Genomic DNA, 15,308 nt, shown 5'->3' on the forward strand with positions numbered 1-15,308 from the left:
TCATCTTTTTAATGCACATATGACATGATTAAGATAGCTCTTGATGCATGTTTATGAACATTTATTAACCGCTATAAAAGTCTTCATTCCTCACAGAAGTGATGGCCTCGTCCTGAAATCACAGGATCTACAGGAAACCAGCCTCTGATGTGAGTATCACTGTCCTCAGATTCATTTACTGCTGATTTAATCTGAATGACTTTGAGTTCCTCAGTCACTATTATTATTATTATTATTATTATTATTCTTTTTTAATTATATTAAGTCTATTATAACTATTATTACACTACAAAAAAGGCTAATCTTAGTAGTTTTGTCTTGTTTCTAGTCAAATATCTACAAATTAAATTAAGATGCATTTACTAAATAAGCAAAACGACATCAGATATTTATTTAGTCCTGTTTTATGCAAAATGCACTTAATTTTTAGGTCACAGTTATTATAGCTAGTTAACTAAAACTAATTTAAATAAACAAACCAAATAAAAAAAAAAGTTTATTATAGTTATATTATTTAATTTTATTTCGTTTAGTTAAACTCAATGAAAAAAAAAAAAGAAATGCTGCCTTGGCAACTAGCTGAAATAAAATAATTTAAACGTAAAATACTTTATTTCAGCTATTTGCACCGACTCTTTTTTCACTGAGTTTAACTAGTACTAAAATTGAAATAAAATGATTAAATATATAAACGACAATAAATAAATACAACTAAACATGAAAAAAAAAATCTAAAACTTTAAACTGAAAACAAAATATAAAACTAAAAACTAATTTAAAACATTAATAAAAACTATGTCTCGCTCTTTTGGTTCACAACAAGAACATATTGTTCAGGATTTGCATTTCCACAGGATGAGGAACTGTTCCTTGTTTCATTTTTAATAATAATAGCTGCTGGTTTGCATGAAGGCCACATCAGGGCACGAATTCCGATCATGATTCACAGTCAAACACAGCGATGATGAGGAATCTGATGAAGATGTGACATTCTGTCAGTTCAGTGTGAGGGATCGCCTCAGCCAATCAGCGGCCTCCTCCTGCTCCTGCGGCGCTGTGATTGGCTCTCAGCCGGACAGACTCTCACATCACGAGCTTCATCTTCACATCGAGATCAGATCGAGACTGAAGTCAGTCGTGAAGGAATTAAACTGAAACTCAGATCAGTCAAGATGAACAGCAGGAGTCAGGAGAGTCTGGAAGCGCTCAGATATCTCAGGTAACACACACACACCTGGACAGAAGAACTTCACTATGTGTCAAACTGACACTAATGTAGAGTTAAAATGTAACAGTAACAACATTTCTCGTTATTTTGTATCTATGCTCAGTTTTGTTGCACTATGTCTTTTTTTCTTTTCTATTCTTATAGCTGGACTCATGTGTTCTGTAGAGTTCAGCTCTATTCATGTGTTTTGACTCAAACTGGTTTTATAATCTGGTTTAAGCTCGGCTACACAGAGTATGAGTCGTGTGGTTGTTTTAAAAGCCGATTAGAGCAGTTCTTCTTGTTTATTCCTTTTTCCTACAGTTAAAATTCTGCTGCTAACCCTATTTCTGTACATAACCCAGAAATATCTGATGTTTTCTCTGAGAAAAGCAAAGATGTGAGACTCTGGCGTCGTCTAAAACTTAATGAACTCTGTTTATCATCCATGTGCTGCTGAGGTTATTCATGTGGAGAATCAAAGACGGTGATAAAACTTTATTAGAAGTGTGATGTGTGTCTATATTTGAAGAGATTTAAACAAATAAAAAGTGTGCTCATTCTCAGCCTATCAAAAACTAGGATGAGTTTGCTTCATTAGATTTGTTTAAATGTGAGATTCCATCACTGTCTCACCAATGAATCCTCTGCGGTGAATGGGTGCCGTCAGAATGAGTCCAAACAGCTGATAAAAACATCACAATAATCCACAAGTAATCCACACCACGCCTGTCCATCCGTTCACATCTTGAGAAGACAAAAGATGGAACAGCTTTGTCATAATTTCATTATAACAAAGCTGATTACTTTTAATTTTATAATTTCGACTTTGTCATAATTTCAATTTATCTCATAATTTCGACTTTTTAAATCACACTTTCGATTTATCTCAAAATTATAATTTTTAAGTCATTTAAACTTTTTATCTAATTTTGACGTCATAATTTCAGTTTATCTCAAAATTTAGACTTTTTATCCCATAATTTCGACTTTATCCTAATTTCAATTTATCTTATAATTCCGACTTTTTACCTCATAATTTCAACTTTGTCATCATTTAAATTTATCTCAGAAATTGAACTTTTTATCTCATAATTTCGACTGTCAATTTCAATTGATCAAAATTGACTTGTTATCTCATAATTGCGACTTTGTCCTAATTTCAATTTATCTTATAATTCCGACTTTTTATCTCATAATTTCGACTTTGTCATAATTTCAATTTATCTCAAAATTTAGACTTTTTACCTCATAATTTCGACTTTGTCCTAATTTCAATTTATTTTATAATTCCGACTTTTTATCTCATAATTTCGACTGTCAATTTCAATTTCTCAAAATTGACTTTTTATCTCATAATTTCGACTTTGTCCTAATTTCAATTTATCTTATAATTCCGACTTTTTATCTCATAATTTCGCCTGTGTCAATTTCAATTTCTCAAAATTGACTTTTTATCTCATAATTTCGACTTTGTCCTAATTTCAATTTATCTTATAATTCCGACTTTTTATCTCATAATTTCGCCTGTGTCAATTTCAATTTCTCAAAATTGACTTTTTATCTCATAATTTCGACTGTGTCCTAATTTCAATTTATCTTATAATTCCGACTTTTTATCTCATAATTTCAATTTTGTCATAATTTCAATTTATCTCAAAATTTAGACTTTTTACCTCATAATTTCGACTTTGTCCTAATTTCAATTTATTTTATAATTCCGACTTTTTATCTCATAATTTCGACTGTCAATTTCAATTTCTCAAAATTGACTTTTTATCTCATAATTGCGACTTTGTCCTAATTTCAATTTATCTTATAATTCCGACTTTTTACCTCATAATTTCAATTTTGTCATAATTTCAATTTATCACATAAATTGAACTTTTTATCTTATAATTTCAACTTTTTAAGTCATAATTTTGATTTAACACAAAATTGTGACTTTTTAATTCATAATTTCAACTTTAATTAATATTTATTTAATTACCATAATTAAAATTTGTCATAATTTTTACTTTTTATCTCGTAATTTCAACTTTGTCATAATTAAAATTTATCTTAAAATTTAGACTTTTTATCTCATAATTTCAACTTTGCCATAATTTCAATGTCATAATTTTGACTTTTTATCTCGTAATTTCAACTTTGTCATAATTAAAATTTATCTTAAAATTTAGACTTTTTATCTCAGAATTTCAACTTTGCCATAATTTCAATGTCATAATTTTGACTTTTTATCTCGTAATTTCAACTTTGTCATAATTAAAATTTATCTTAAAATTTAGACTTTTTATCTCATAATTTCAATTTTGCCATAATTTCAATGTCATAATTTTGACTTTTTATCTCGTAATTTTGTTTTAAGTAATTCATAATTTTTACATTTTAAGAACTTTTTATCTCATAATTTTCAACTTTTAATTTCAATTTTTCTCAAAATTGTGACTTTTTAAGTCATTTTGACTTTTTATCTTGTAATTTCGCCTTTTTCATAATTTAAATTTATCTTAAAATTTTGACACTTTATCTCATAATTTCAACTTTGTCACAATTTCAATGTATCTCAAAATCGCAACTTTTTATCTTATGAATTCAACTTTGTCATAATTTCAATGCATCTCAAAATTTAAATTTTTTATTTCATAATTTTGACTTTTTAAGTCATTATTTCGATTATAATTATAATTATGATATAAGTAATTCATCATTTAAATTTCTTAAGGCATGAAGGGAAATGTGCTGAAAATTACATCATTGTTTCACCAATGGATCGAATGGGTGCCGTCAGAATGAGAGTCCAAACAGCTGATAAAAACATCACAATAATCCACAAGTAGTCCACACCACTCCAGTCCATCAGTTAACATCTTGAGAAGACAAAAGCTCAAACAAATCCATCATGAAGATGTTTTTAACTTTAAATAGTGGCTTTCAGTTGCTACTTGTGGATTGTGAGCACATTTCATGTTTGTGTTTGGCTGAACGACTGGTTTAAGTTAAAGGAGAGGTGGATGTGTTTTCATTGTCATTTAGTCGGGTGTGTCTGTGGGCGCTTCGCTTTCAGATTAAAATAGACCACAGTTTTCTTTATTCAGACTTTCTACAAAAGTCTACTGTCTCTGAATGATCTCAGATGAGTCTCCTGTACAGCAGCAGATGTTCATCAGAGCGGGGAGCCGATGGTCGATCTGTCATCCTGCTGATTCATCAAACAAGATCGCGCTCACATCCGCACAGTTTCGGAAAGAACCAGAGAACTAAACATTATCATCAGGATTAACGCAGGAATAGTTCTGCTAAAAAGACATTTTAAATGGAAAACCAAACATAGCTAATCATTTTTCTTTATATTCCAGCTCACATGATGCTCTGTGTGAGGAACAGACTGGATGTTAAATTATTAACTTTCAGTTCAATATGACTTCATGTGGCTCTGTTCCTCACACAAGCATCATAGAGAAACTAGTCTGTTCCATCAGGTGTGTGATATGATTTCTGAAGTGGTGAAAATGTTTATATGTGATGCTGTAAACAGATGTGGAGGAAGTTCCAGCTCTAGATCAGAATCCAGGACTGAATCTCAGGGTGTTTAAGTGAATGTGCTGATCCCATCCGTGTTTCTTGAAGATGTATGATCTCCTGTGTGGAATGATCTGTTGTTCGGATCAATTCCCTGCGTGACTTCAGGAAGCGTTGAGTCGAGCATCACGGGAATCTCTATCGATCACGATCACAGAAGGTCAGAGGATCCGTGACGCATCTTACTTTTAGCAGGAGTGATGGAGAACATGCCCAAAATGATGTACTGACGCAGGATGTTGGTCTTGTTTTCCTGTACAAAATCAAGATGCAAAATGACTAAAGATATTCAGTCTTGTTTTCTGAAAAAAAAAAGGATCAAAATGATGAGAGTTTCTGTTTAAAACAAGAACAAATATCTGCCAATTAGGTCAGAAAAATAAACTTCATTCTAAGGGAACAGTTGGCAGATATTTGTTGTTGTTTAAAGCATATATTGATTAAAACCTTCTCCAGTACTTCTATCTTGCTTTAAGTATGTTTACACATTTTACTGGAAAGCAAGACAAAATGCTTGTTTATAAAGTCATTGACCATCCACGTCCCACATTCATCGTTTCTAGAGTCATTCCTTCATTTCTGTCATGTTAACTAGTCTTGGTCTCTGATCATATTTTTAGAGTTCATCTCAACTCGTTTATTTATTATGTTTCGCAGTAAAGAGGAGGCGGTTGCCATGGAGACGGAGTTGCTAAGGGATTATCGTTTTGGACGGCAACAGCTGACAGAGATGCTGGGACACGCGTGTGCGACCGCCATCGCAAAGGTCTGCAGGAATGAGAATCACAGTTACACTTGAGGATGATTCCGTTGGTTATTCATTCACTGTTGTTTTGAAATACTGAAAAACATACTGAAACTATTGTGAATCTTTATAAGTCAGAACTGTGAGGTATGTCATCCAGAACGGCAAAGTTTGTGGTTCAGAAGTTTGTCATTCAGAACTGTGAGATTTATCATTTAGATATAGAAATCAGAATTGTAAGATATGAATTTGGTAAGACGTTCATCTGGTGTGAGAGGTTTCTATGTTGGAGTGTCTGTCAGTGACGGCGTGTTCTCGCAGGTTTTCCCGTTGTCGTCTCTGGAGAAGCGTCAGCCGACGGTTCTGGTGGTCTGCGGTCCGGATCAGAACGGTTGCGTGGGTCTGGCGTGTGCTCGTCATCTGCGTGTGTTTGTAAGTGAACGCAGCACAGGCTTCAGTCAGTATCTGTGATCACTGTGTCTGACGGATGTGTGTTTGTGTGACAGGAATACATTCCCACCGTCTTCACCCCCAAACGCTCCTCAGACGCTCTTCATCTGGACCTGATGCTTCAGTGTGAGCGCATGGACCTGCCGTCCCTGTCCTACCTGCCCACTGAGGTCAGACGGCTATGGAAGCTGTTTCCACCACTGAATTAAAAACAATATAAACTCACAATTGCAAGTTTATAAAGTCAGAATTGCGTGATATAAACTCACAATTCTGTGAACATATCAGTCTTTTTTTCTCCTCATAACTGGACTTTATAACTCGCAATTACAAGATTATATCTCACAATTCTGAGAAAATGCAATTCTGACTTTATTTGAGTTTATATCCCGCAATTCTGACTTTATATCTAATAATTTTGACTTTATAACTTGAAATTGTGCATTCATATCTCACGGTTTTGAGAAAAAAGTCAGAATTGCAAGTTTATATGATGCAATTCTGAGAAAAAAAAATCTGAATCATAAGATAAAAAGTTGCAATTATCTGTTTTATTTATTTTAGCAGAGCACTGTGTTCAACAGACAACTTCAAAAGCTCTGAACACTTTTAAAAAACCTTTCTATTTTTTAAAAACTTATCTCAACAATTTTTATTCTCTTCACAAATGTTTTTCTCTCAGTGTAACTTTTTTTCTCTTAACAAAAAACTTTTCCTCTCGACAAACTTTTTTTTATTAGTTCAGAATTGCGAGATGTACAAGTCAGAAATTTGATATATATATATATATATATATAGCCCTGAACACTTAAAACTTTCTTTTCAAAAACTTACCGCAACAATTTTTTTTCAGTGAAGAATTGCAAGATATACAAGTCAGAAATGTGAGATATATAAAGCCCTGAACACTTTCAAAAAGCTTTAAAAACTTTCTATTTTCAAAAACTTATGTTAAATTTTTTATTTGCTCTTCACAATTTTTTCTCTCTATGAAGAAAACTTTTTCTCTTAACAATTTTTTTTTTAAAAAACAAATTGCAATATGTCTAAATCAGAATTGTGAGATATATAATTTAGAATGGCTACATATACAAGTCAGAAATGTGAGATATATCAAACACTTTCACTAAAGCTTAAAAAAACTCACTGTTTCTGTTTTTCTCTTCACAATTTTTTCTCTCAATGAAAAAACTTTTTTTTCTCTTAACAATTAACTTTTTCTCAATTTTTTTTTCAATTAAGAATTGTGAGATGTATAAATCAGAATTGTAAATATACCAGTCAGAAATGTGAGATATATAAAGCCCTGAACAATTTCAAAATAGCTTTAAAAAAAAAAAATTCAAAGACTTTTTTCCTGATTTTCCTGATCTTTTGTTCATGATTTTTTGTGTTCACGTTGCAAGTGCCAAAACCTTTACCATTTAATTTCACCCCCTTAACTTTTTTAATCAAACATGAACAAACAGCATCTTAGAGTTAAAACACAATTGACTCTTAGAACGTGCATTTACTCACTCAAAATAGAAAATGGCAACAGAACTGAACCAAAGTCATATGAAAGTGTTAAGCTGATGTTTGCTGGTTTTCCTCATGAAGGTGCAGCTGATCAATGACGCGTATAACCTGGTGGTGGACGCCGTTCTGGGTCCAGAAACTGAGCTGGCGTCAGTCGGAGAGCCGTTCACCGGAGTCCTGCAGACTCTACAAGGACTCAAAGTGCCCATCGTCAGCCTGGACATCCCTTCAGGTACAACCTTAAATCAAACCACCATCACCAGACCAGTTTATCTCCAGTTCTCCTAGAAATGTAATGTATTGTGTGTAAGCGCAGGCTGGGACGCAGACGAGTCCAGCTCAGACGGGATCAGTCCTGCTCTTCTGGTTTCTCTGATGACGCCTAAGCGGTGCGCCCTGAGCTTCCCCGGATCGCACTTCCTGGCCGGACGCTTCCTGCCCTTCGACATTCAGAGGAAGTACGAGCTGAACCTGCCCAAGTTCTCCGGGACGGACGCCGTGGTCCAGCTCTGATGCATTTCATCAATGTTTAGTAGCTTCTGAGTTTAAGAGCCAAAAACACAATTCAGCTGAAGACGAGACGAGAGCGATGGGAATGTTTGATTTTATTAGGTTTGATCAGTGTTAAACATATACCAATAAATTCATTTTTTCCAGATGAAAATATTTCGTCAGTTTCAAAAATAAATACAAAACCTAACTGAAACAAAACAAAACTTTACAATTAGACTAAATTCAATATTTTGTGAAAATATAGCATGAAAATTGTTGAATTGTTTAAACATCCTGCTTAAACATTAAAACACACCAGTGGGATTTCTCATGTTTTATTACTGTCAAAATGAGCCACAAAAATGCTTTTTCACCCACAAACGGAGAATATTTATGACCCTGGAGCACAAAACCATAAGAGTCAATGTTTCGAAATGAAAGATAATCTGAAAGCTGAATAAATAAGCTTTCCATTAATGTACGCTATTAAGATAAGACAATATTTGCAGAGAATGCAAAAAATAAAAATAAAATATAAATATTGAAAAAATAGCCTTTAAAGTGGTTTAAACAGCAATGCATATTACTAATCAAATTGTGTTGATGTATTTACGGAACGAAATTTATTAAATATTTTCATGGAACATGATCTTAATATCCTAATGATTTTTGGCAATATATTTAGACTGAAGACTGGTTTTGTGGTGCAAGTTCACATTTAGACAAGCGAGACATAAATACTTTGCAAAAAACCTTTATTAGCATAGCCAAGTTTACATGAACTAACAATTCTTCTAAAGCATTAACATGTACTAATGCATTTTTAAAAGAAAAACTTGCATCTGCTATTATTTAATAAACCTGAATAACAATGAATTGGTGTGTTTTTATTAACTACCATTAACAAATACATTGTTAGTGCATTAGGTAATGTTAACCAAGGAAGGTTACTGTGACCATTCAGTTCCAAAAACTAAAAGAAAACAAGTGGTGGTCATTTTTTAAAGGGTGGTCGCTTTTTGACCAGGAAAACCAAAGGTGGTACAGGGTTTTCAATGCAACACCAGTGTTAAGGACATGAATAAACCACAGAACGAATGCTGTTTGGATGCTGCACGTCAAAAAACAACCATCTGATGTTCATGAACATCCACTGATTGCAGCTCTTCTTCAGCTCTCATCTTCAGTCCGTCGTCCATCATCTACAGCTGAAAACAAAGGAAAGAGCAAAACACAATCAAACCTTGGTCAAATCTGTAACAAGATCATGAGATGTTCCATCAATGAAACACCAACCTCACGCTTCACTTTCAGAGGGACTAACATGGTTCGTCAGGCCTAAAGCTTCTTCAAACAGAGGATTTCTGATAGGAGCTCAACCTGAACAAAAACCAGAGAAAGAACATTAAAAACTCTCTAAAGTAGGAACGGCAGAAGTTACAGTTCAGTTTCTTTGGTCAAACACAGTAAACTCAACTAAATCAGTGTTTCTCAAATTGAACTACATTGAAAGCAAATGTGTTGGTGAGACATTGAGGGTCAATCAGAGCCTAAATTATGTTTTTTCTAGAATGGTTGGCAATGCATGAGCAGATTTGAGGGGGGCTTTAACTCTCAGCGTCTGGCATCCGTCAGCTGGAGATCTGAGGAGCTAGGCACCATGCAGACGCATCTGAGAGCACTTTAAGATCTGTGGAGCATCTCAGTGTCAGAGCAACAAATACTTAAACTTTTAAGAAGTGAACAGGAGAGCAAAGGAAGGTTACCTCACGCACAAGGCTAATGAACAGAGCAGCCAGAGTCAGGATTCACTTCGGTAGATGCAACGCTTCAAGCTCCAAGGACGTGTTTGAGGAAACCCATCCGGAGCGCTTGGGTTCAATCAAGCATTGTTTGGGTGAAACACACTCAAGAACTCAATCTACTCAACTAACCAGCAGGTCAAGTGATGCTTATTCCCTTTACCATTAAATTTGGGGTCCAAATTCAGTTCTTTCTGACCTTCATATAATGTGAACATGGAAAAAATTAAAAATAAAATAAACAGGCAATCATGCAACAGGAAACACTCATTGAACTCTATTTAGTGTGCTGCTAAGAGCAGTGTAAAAGTTTAGTATCAAACCCAATTAGTCTTCAAACCAAACACAAACTCTTGGTTCCAGCCAGAGCTGCTAACTGAAGTGCTTGCACTTATAAACTATATATATATATATATATATATATATATATATATATATATATAAAAAAAAAAAAACCAGGGGTGTCAAACTGAGTTTCTGGAGGGCCACAGCCCTGTAGAATTAAACACACCTGATCCAGTTATTCAAGTCATTCAGGCTTGTTGAAAACCACATGTGTGCTGGAACTAAACTCTACAGGGCTGTGGTTCTCCAGAAACAGAGATTGACATCCCTGATATAAAAACTTTTACATGCATCACAGTAAACATCTATTTAATCTCACTGGAAACATTAGATAGTGCTAAAGTCTCAATTCTTCAGAGACTGGTCTCATAAAACCAATTCAATTTAAACCAAGCTAAATGGGAACTAGAACATTTGGGAGCATTTAAGTTGCTTTTGCTAGAATTAAAGAGATAGCTATACCAAAAATTTATTCAACCTCACGTCACTCTAAATTATGGTGAAGCATAAAAGATTAAACACCAAACTGTTCTGCTTCCATGTATATGGATAAAAATAAAATAAAGTCAATGCAAACCCAAACCATATGTGACCCTGGTCCACAAAAAGCTTGTTTTTTTGGTTTAAACAAATTGAGATTTATACATCTGACAGCAGGAAAAAAATAAAAAAAAATTAAAAAAAATTAAATTTTAAAGTGGTCCACGTGAAGTTCTTGGTAGTGCATTTTACCAATCAAAAATTAAGTTGATATAGTTACAGTAATATCCTAGTGAATTTTGGCACAAAAGTAATCTATAATTTGGACTCATACAATGTAATTTTAGCTATTGCTACAAAGATATCCATGCCATTCAAGACTGGTTTGTGGTCCAGGGTCACATTCGGTCTTGGAACATTAAGTCAGGTTAGGAACGACAAGAGTAAAACCTTTTTTTTTTTTTATAGAGAAGACCCAAAACAGCTTCTCAATGCAATTTACAGTTAGAGTTAAATTTAGATTTAAAACTATTTAACTTGTATATTTCACAACTATAATGTAAACACAAGGTACAGTAATTAGAATGAGTCGATGTGCTAAATTATAATTAAAATGAACCTCTTACTGCCTTAATGCTAATTTTTTCCTAATGCTAATAATCTTTATGCAGTGAACTTGTATTCAATTGTGAGATTCCTCACGTTTCTCCCCCATTTTGTAGGTCGTTTGAAAGGCACAACAGAATTCAAAGCTTTTGAACAAATGGTTTCATTTAATAGGCTCCATGAAGCCACAATTGAAAAGCAAAAAATAAAAAATAAAAGAATAAAAACAAAATAGTGAGTCAAATTTTGATACAAAGGAAACAAGAGCACAAGGATTTCTTTCTCAGTTCTGGAGTGTACTGTTAACATTTTCTGGTTCTCTTTCAAGTAAGTGATCGATAGATATAGATATATATTAGTCAAGAGTCCATCGTTAAAATGCAGGATGCGAGGAGCAGAGACAGACAGATACCTCAGCAAGGCTCAAGAACCGCAGCGCCAGTGCCGGCCGTCCACTGCGCAGCTCACCAGTCTGAAAGGAATTGACTTTTTGGATACGGGACATGGGCAAATCATTGGCTTACAGCTAACAGAAGGAGCCGCGCTCGAATGAGGAAGCGGCTGCGCATCAGTAACATAAACAGAGGCGAGCCACGCTCTCTAGACTCCCCATAGAAGCACAGGTGAGCGCTAACGTGACAGCGAGGCTCGGGCAGGTGAATTAAAGGTTTCAAATGAGGCAGAAGAGGAAGCCGTCGCCACTCTTCCCGTGTAACATCAACATATCGTTCATTCATTCATTCGCGGCCGGCGAACAGAAAGCGGCCTTTCCCTCAGAGTACAAGAACAGAACAGAAACAGAGAGAACAGCTACAACAAATCCAAGAACAGATCCATGAGTCTTTAGAAACGATCGGCCGCTGACGCGTCGGGTCTTGGGTTTTACTCGTGTACAGCTGAGGAGGAAGTATCACACATGAACACACTCAAGCATCAGGTTTAAGACAGACATCCCCTCCACTAACCCACTAGAGCAACCCGGTAAACGGAGCGCCGCTGGATTTGGAGAGCGAAAGACAGCAACCGGGCCACCTTTGGTCTTTCGCCTCAGCAAATCGCAACTCTGCCGGCCCGATTCGGGTTTGGCTTCTCTACAGTGTGGCCTTCTTACTCCAATAGGTTTCCAAATCAAAACTGGGTGGTTTGAAGAATTTTCAGTTTGTTATTTGCATATTAGAGAGTAAACTCGTGACTAAGTCGCCCCAGTTCTAGGAACTCAAGAAAAGCCAGTTTGACTCGTCTGCGGCGACTCGAGCACAGCCGACATGCTTATATGGGGATTTTAGAGCTGAGGAAACTCATACGTACCATAGCTATCATAGCTGTCTCTGTAAGAGCTGCTGCGATCACTGTACCCAGAACCCCTGAAAATGGCAAGAAAACAGCACATTAAACTCGCGTTCAAAACCATATTTCGGAAATAACTATGAGTGAACATCCTTCAAGCAAAAGGTTCCATAAGACCTAATGGGGGTGTTTGTAGGAAGTGTCAAATTGAAATTATTGGTCCAAATTAACCTTCTCTCTTTTGTATTTTAAGATCATGTTTCACAAAGATATTTGGCAAGTTTCCTACCATAAATGTCAAAAATGATTTAATTAGTAATATAGCAGCCCAAGTGATGTTCTAAGCCATGCATAAGGCAGTTCTCAATATTTAGATTTTTGCACCCTCAGATTCTAGGTTTTCAAATGGATACATCTCAGACATGTTTAAAAATTTACATGTACAAAAAAAAAAAAAAAAAAAAAAATCCTGTAAGACTAGTTCCGTGGTCCAGGGTTACACAAATCTGAACTAATGCATTGATTATGCATATTTATGCAATTTGTAAACAAAAAAAAAAAAAAAAAAAAAAAAAAAAAAAAAAAAAAAAAAAAAAAAAAAAAAAAAGCACTTTGGCAAAACAATAAATCTGAACTTTGTGTAGGCATGTATGACCTTTTTTTAAAATGCAGATTTAAACAATCACTGTGCCTTTTATTTTTATTTAAAAAAAAAAAAAAAAAAAAAAAAATTAATAATGAATATTTAAGGCTATTCAACTGCACAAGGCTAGACTTGTGCAAAAAAAAAAAAAAAAAAAAAATTTATTGTGACCGATTTAATACGCTTGTCTTCTATCATATTCAAGAACGCTCCTGAAACTGGGTGTTTGGCTTGTGACACTACTGTTGCAGTCTGTCAGACATAAAAGCTGAATTATATTGCATATCAGATGTTCTAATCAGGTCTAAAATGGGTGTATCTGCAATAAAACACACCTGTCTCTGTTGTAGCCGCTACCTCCTCCAGAGGAGTAACCGCCGCCTCCTCCGCTCTTATATCCTCCACTGCTGCTGTAGCTTCGGTCACCTCCATAACTACGGTCACCTCCGCCATAACCGCGATCTCCACCTCCTCCATAACCACGATCACCGCCGCCATATCCACCACCACCTTTAAAGAGTAACACCGTTAGTTTGTGAACCAGACACCAAAAAAAAGAGACTTAAAAACACAATACATGCTGACGAATCAGCACCTCTCGAACCTCCTCTTCCCCGGCCTCCTCTGAAGAATCCTCCTCCACCTCCACGTCCTCCACCGCCTCTGTAGGATCCACCGCCGGATCGGCCACCGCCGCCCTTTCCGGCCTCATCCACGCGGATCGTCCTGCCATCCACAGACTAGACAAGAAAAAAAAAAAAAAAGGTGAAGTGTAAATCCAAAACTAGATTAGATTTATCAGAATTATTTATATTTTAATACCAATTAAAAATATAATAATTGTTGATCATGGTAAGTTTTTAGAGTTATACACCAATTCTGGTGACATTTATGCATGCTCAAGCCTAAATGAAAGTGGAACTAAATGAAGAGCCGCTAGGGATCCGGAAGAATCATTCACACTGAACCGAATCAAATGATTCGACTCACTAGAAACACTCAGAATTAACCACCAATTTGAACCAAAATCAAAAACAGGGACTTCTAAACAAACCTTTCCATTCATTCCTTCAAGTGCGTCTTTAGCATCGTCTGGGTTCTCAAAGGTTACGAAGCCGAATCCTCTGGATTTGTTGGTTTCTCTGTTTCGGGCCACGTGAACTGGAAGCAGACATTTTCATGAGTGGCTTATGCAAATCACAGTGGGCTCACGAACCAATCAGAATTAGCGCGGGTGGAGAGCGCGTCAGTGATTGGCTACTCACCGTTGGTGATGACGCCATATTTGGAGAAGGCGTCCTCTAGCGACTGTTCGGTGGTGTCGAAACTCAGACCCCCAATGAAAAGCTTTCCTTCGTCAGACATTCTGAGCTACAAACACGGGAATCAAGAAAACGTTTTAAAAATCACATTACATCTCAGAATTAACACGTATACTATAGAAACAAACGCTTTAGACTCGACTCTTAGCTGGTAGGAAATAAAAATTGAAAAACGAAAATAAATAAATAAGGCGTTTACAGCTTAATTATGCTTTTCTTATAATATTAAAACTATTTTAAGTGTTTATCGGGTGTTAAATCAGTGAAAACTCGACATGTGGGTCAATGCGCGCGCATATCCAAACTAGGTCAAACAATAGGCTTCATACAAACACACGAATCACCGAATAAACCGTGAAAACACGCTTATTTCGGACTAACCCGAATCGCATCTTCACTATAATACATAAACACACGGTCACGGGTAGTAAAAGCACCGATTAATATATAATACAATTCATTAAAGCGGCTGATGCGAGATGAGGATGATGAAGACCTCAATCAGGCGTCGCCATTTTAAGCAGCGTGCGAACCATGAAGGCCAAAACCCGATCAAACACATCCATCCATTGTTTAAAAAGCTATATATTCAAATATAATTAAGTATACATCGAAAAAAGCAAGCGGGTGTCGATTAAAAACGTAAAACAAAAAGCGTACCTGTGATGTCGCAGTAGCGGATGAAGTGATGTGCGTCTCTAACGCGTTCAGAACTCCAGAGACGCAGAGATACGCCGCGCTTCGCTTATATAGCACTGCGCTCGAGGGGCGGAGCCTCAACACCCACATTAACATATGCAAAACACTCACAGAGAGAGAGAGAGAGAGA

At 35.6% G+C, this 15,308-nt stretch overlaps 2 protein-coding genes across 5 annotated transcripts; one reads left to right on the top strand and one right to left on the bottom strand.

The window, feature by feature from the left end:
- The first annotated feature begins 1,093 nt into the window (after positions 1 to 1,093).
- On the top strand, positions 1,094 to 8,870 carry LOC141343665 (yjeF N-terminal domain-containing 3-like). Its single transcript, XM_073848255.1, has 6 exons — positions 1,094 to 1,219; positions 5,447 to 5,555; positions 5,856 to 5,966; positions 6,041 to 6,154; positions 7,584 to 7,734; positions 7,819 to 8,870. Exons 1-6 carry the CDS (start codon positions 1,173 to 1,175, stop codon positions 8,013 to 8,015), a joined length of 729 nt encoding a protein of 242 aa, XP_073704356.1. The 5' UTR covers positions 1,094 to 1,172; the 3' UTR covers positions 8,016 to 8,870.
- cirbpa (cold inducible RNA binding protein a) lies at positions 8,733 to 15,251 on the bottom strand. Of its 4 annotated transcripts, XR_012356790.1 has the most exons (8): positions 15,140 to 15,251; positions 14,423 to 14,528; positions 14,212 to 14,318; positions 13,753 to 13,897; positions 13,493 to 13,667; positions 12,536 to 12,591; positions 9,291 to 9,374; positions 8,733 to 9,202 (listed from the first exon to the last, which is right to left on the bottom strand). XR_012356790.1 is itself a non-coding variant. In XM_073848259.1 (7 exons), exons 2-7 carry the CDS (start codon positions 14,520 to 14,522, stop codon positions 12,110 to 12,112), a joined length of 588 nt encoding a protein of 195 aa, XP_073704360.1. In that variant the 5' UTR covers positions 14,523 to 14,528; positions 15,140 to 15,251; the 3' UTR covers positions 11,375 to 12,109. The 4 variants fall into 4 exon arrangements, 3 of the variants coding, with proteins under 3 accessions (XP_073704360.1, XP_073704358.1, XP_073704357.1); XM_073848259.1 differs by lacking the exons at positions 8,733 to 9,202; positions 9,291 to 9,374 and adding an exon at positions 11,375 to 12,123 and having other exon boundaries at positions 13,762 to 13,897; XM_073848257.1 differs by lacking the exons at positions 8,733 to 9,202; positions 9,291 to 9,374 and adding an exon at positions 11,375 to 11,699.
- Between the last annotated feature and the right edge of the window lie 57 nt (positions 15,252 to 15,308).

Source organism: Garra rufa, chromosome 10 (assembly GCF_049309525.1).
Source record: "Garra rufa chromosome 10, GarRuf1.0, whole genome shotgun sequence".
Taxonomy (NCBI): domain Eukaryota; kingdom Metazoa; phylum Chordata; class Actinopteri; order Cypriniformes; family Cyprinidae; genus Garra; species Garra rufa.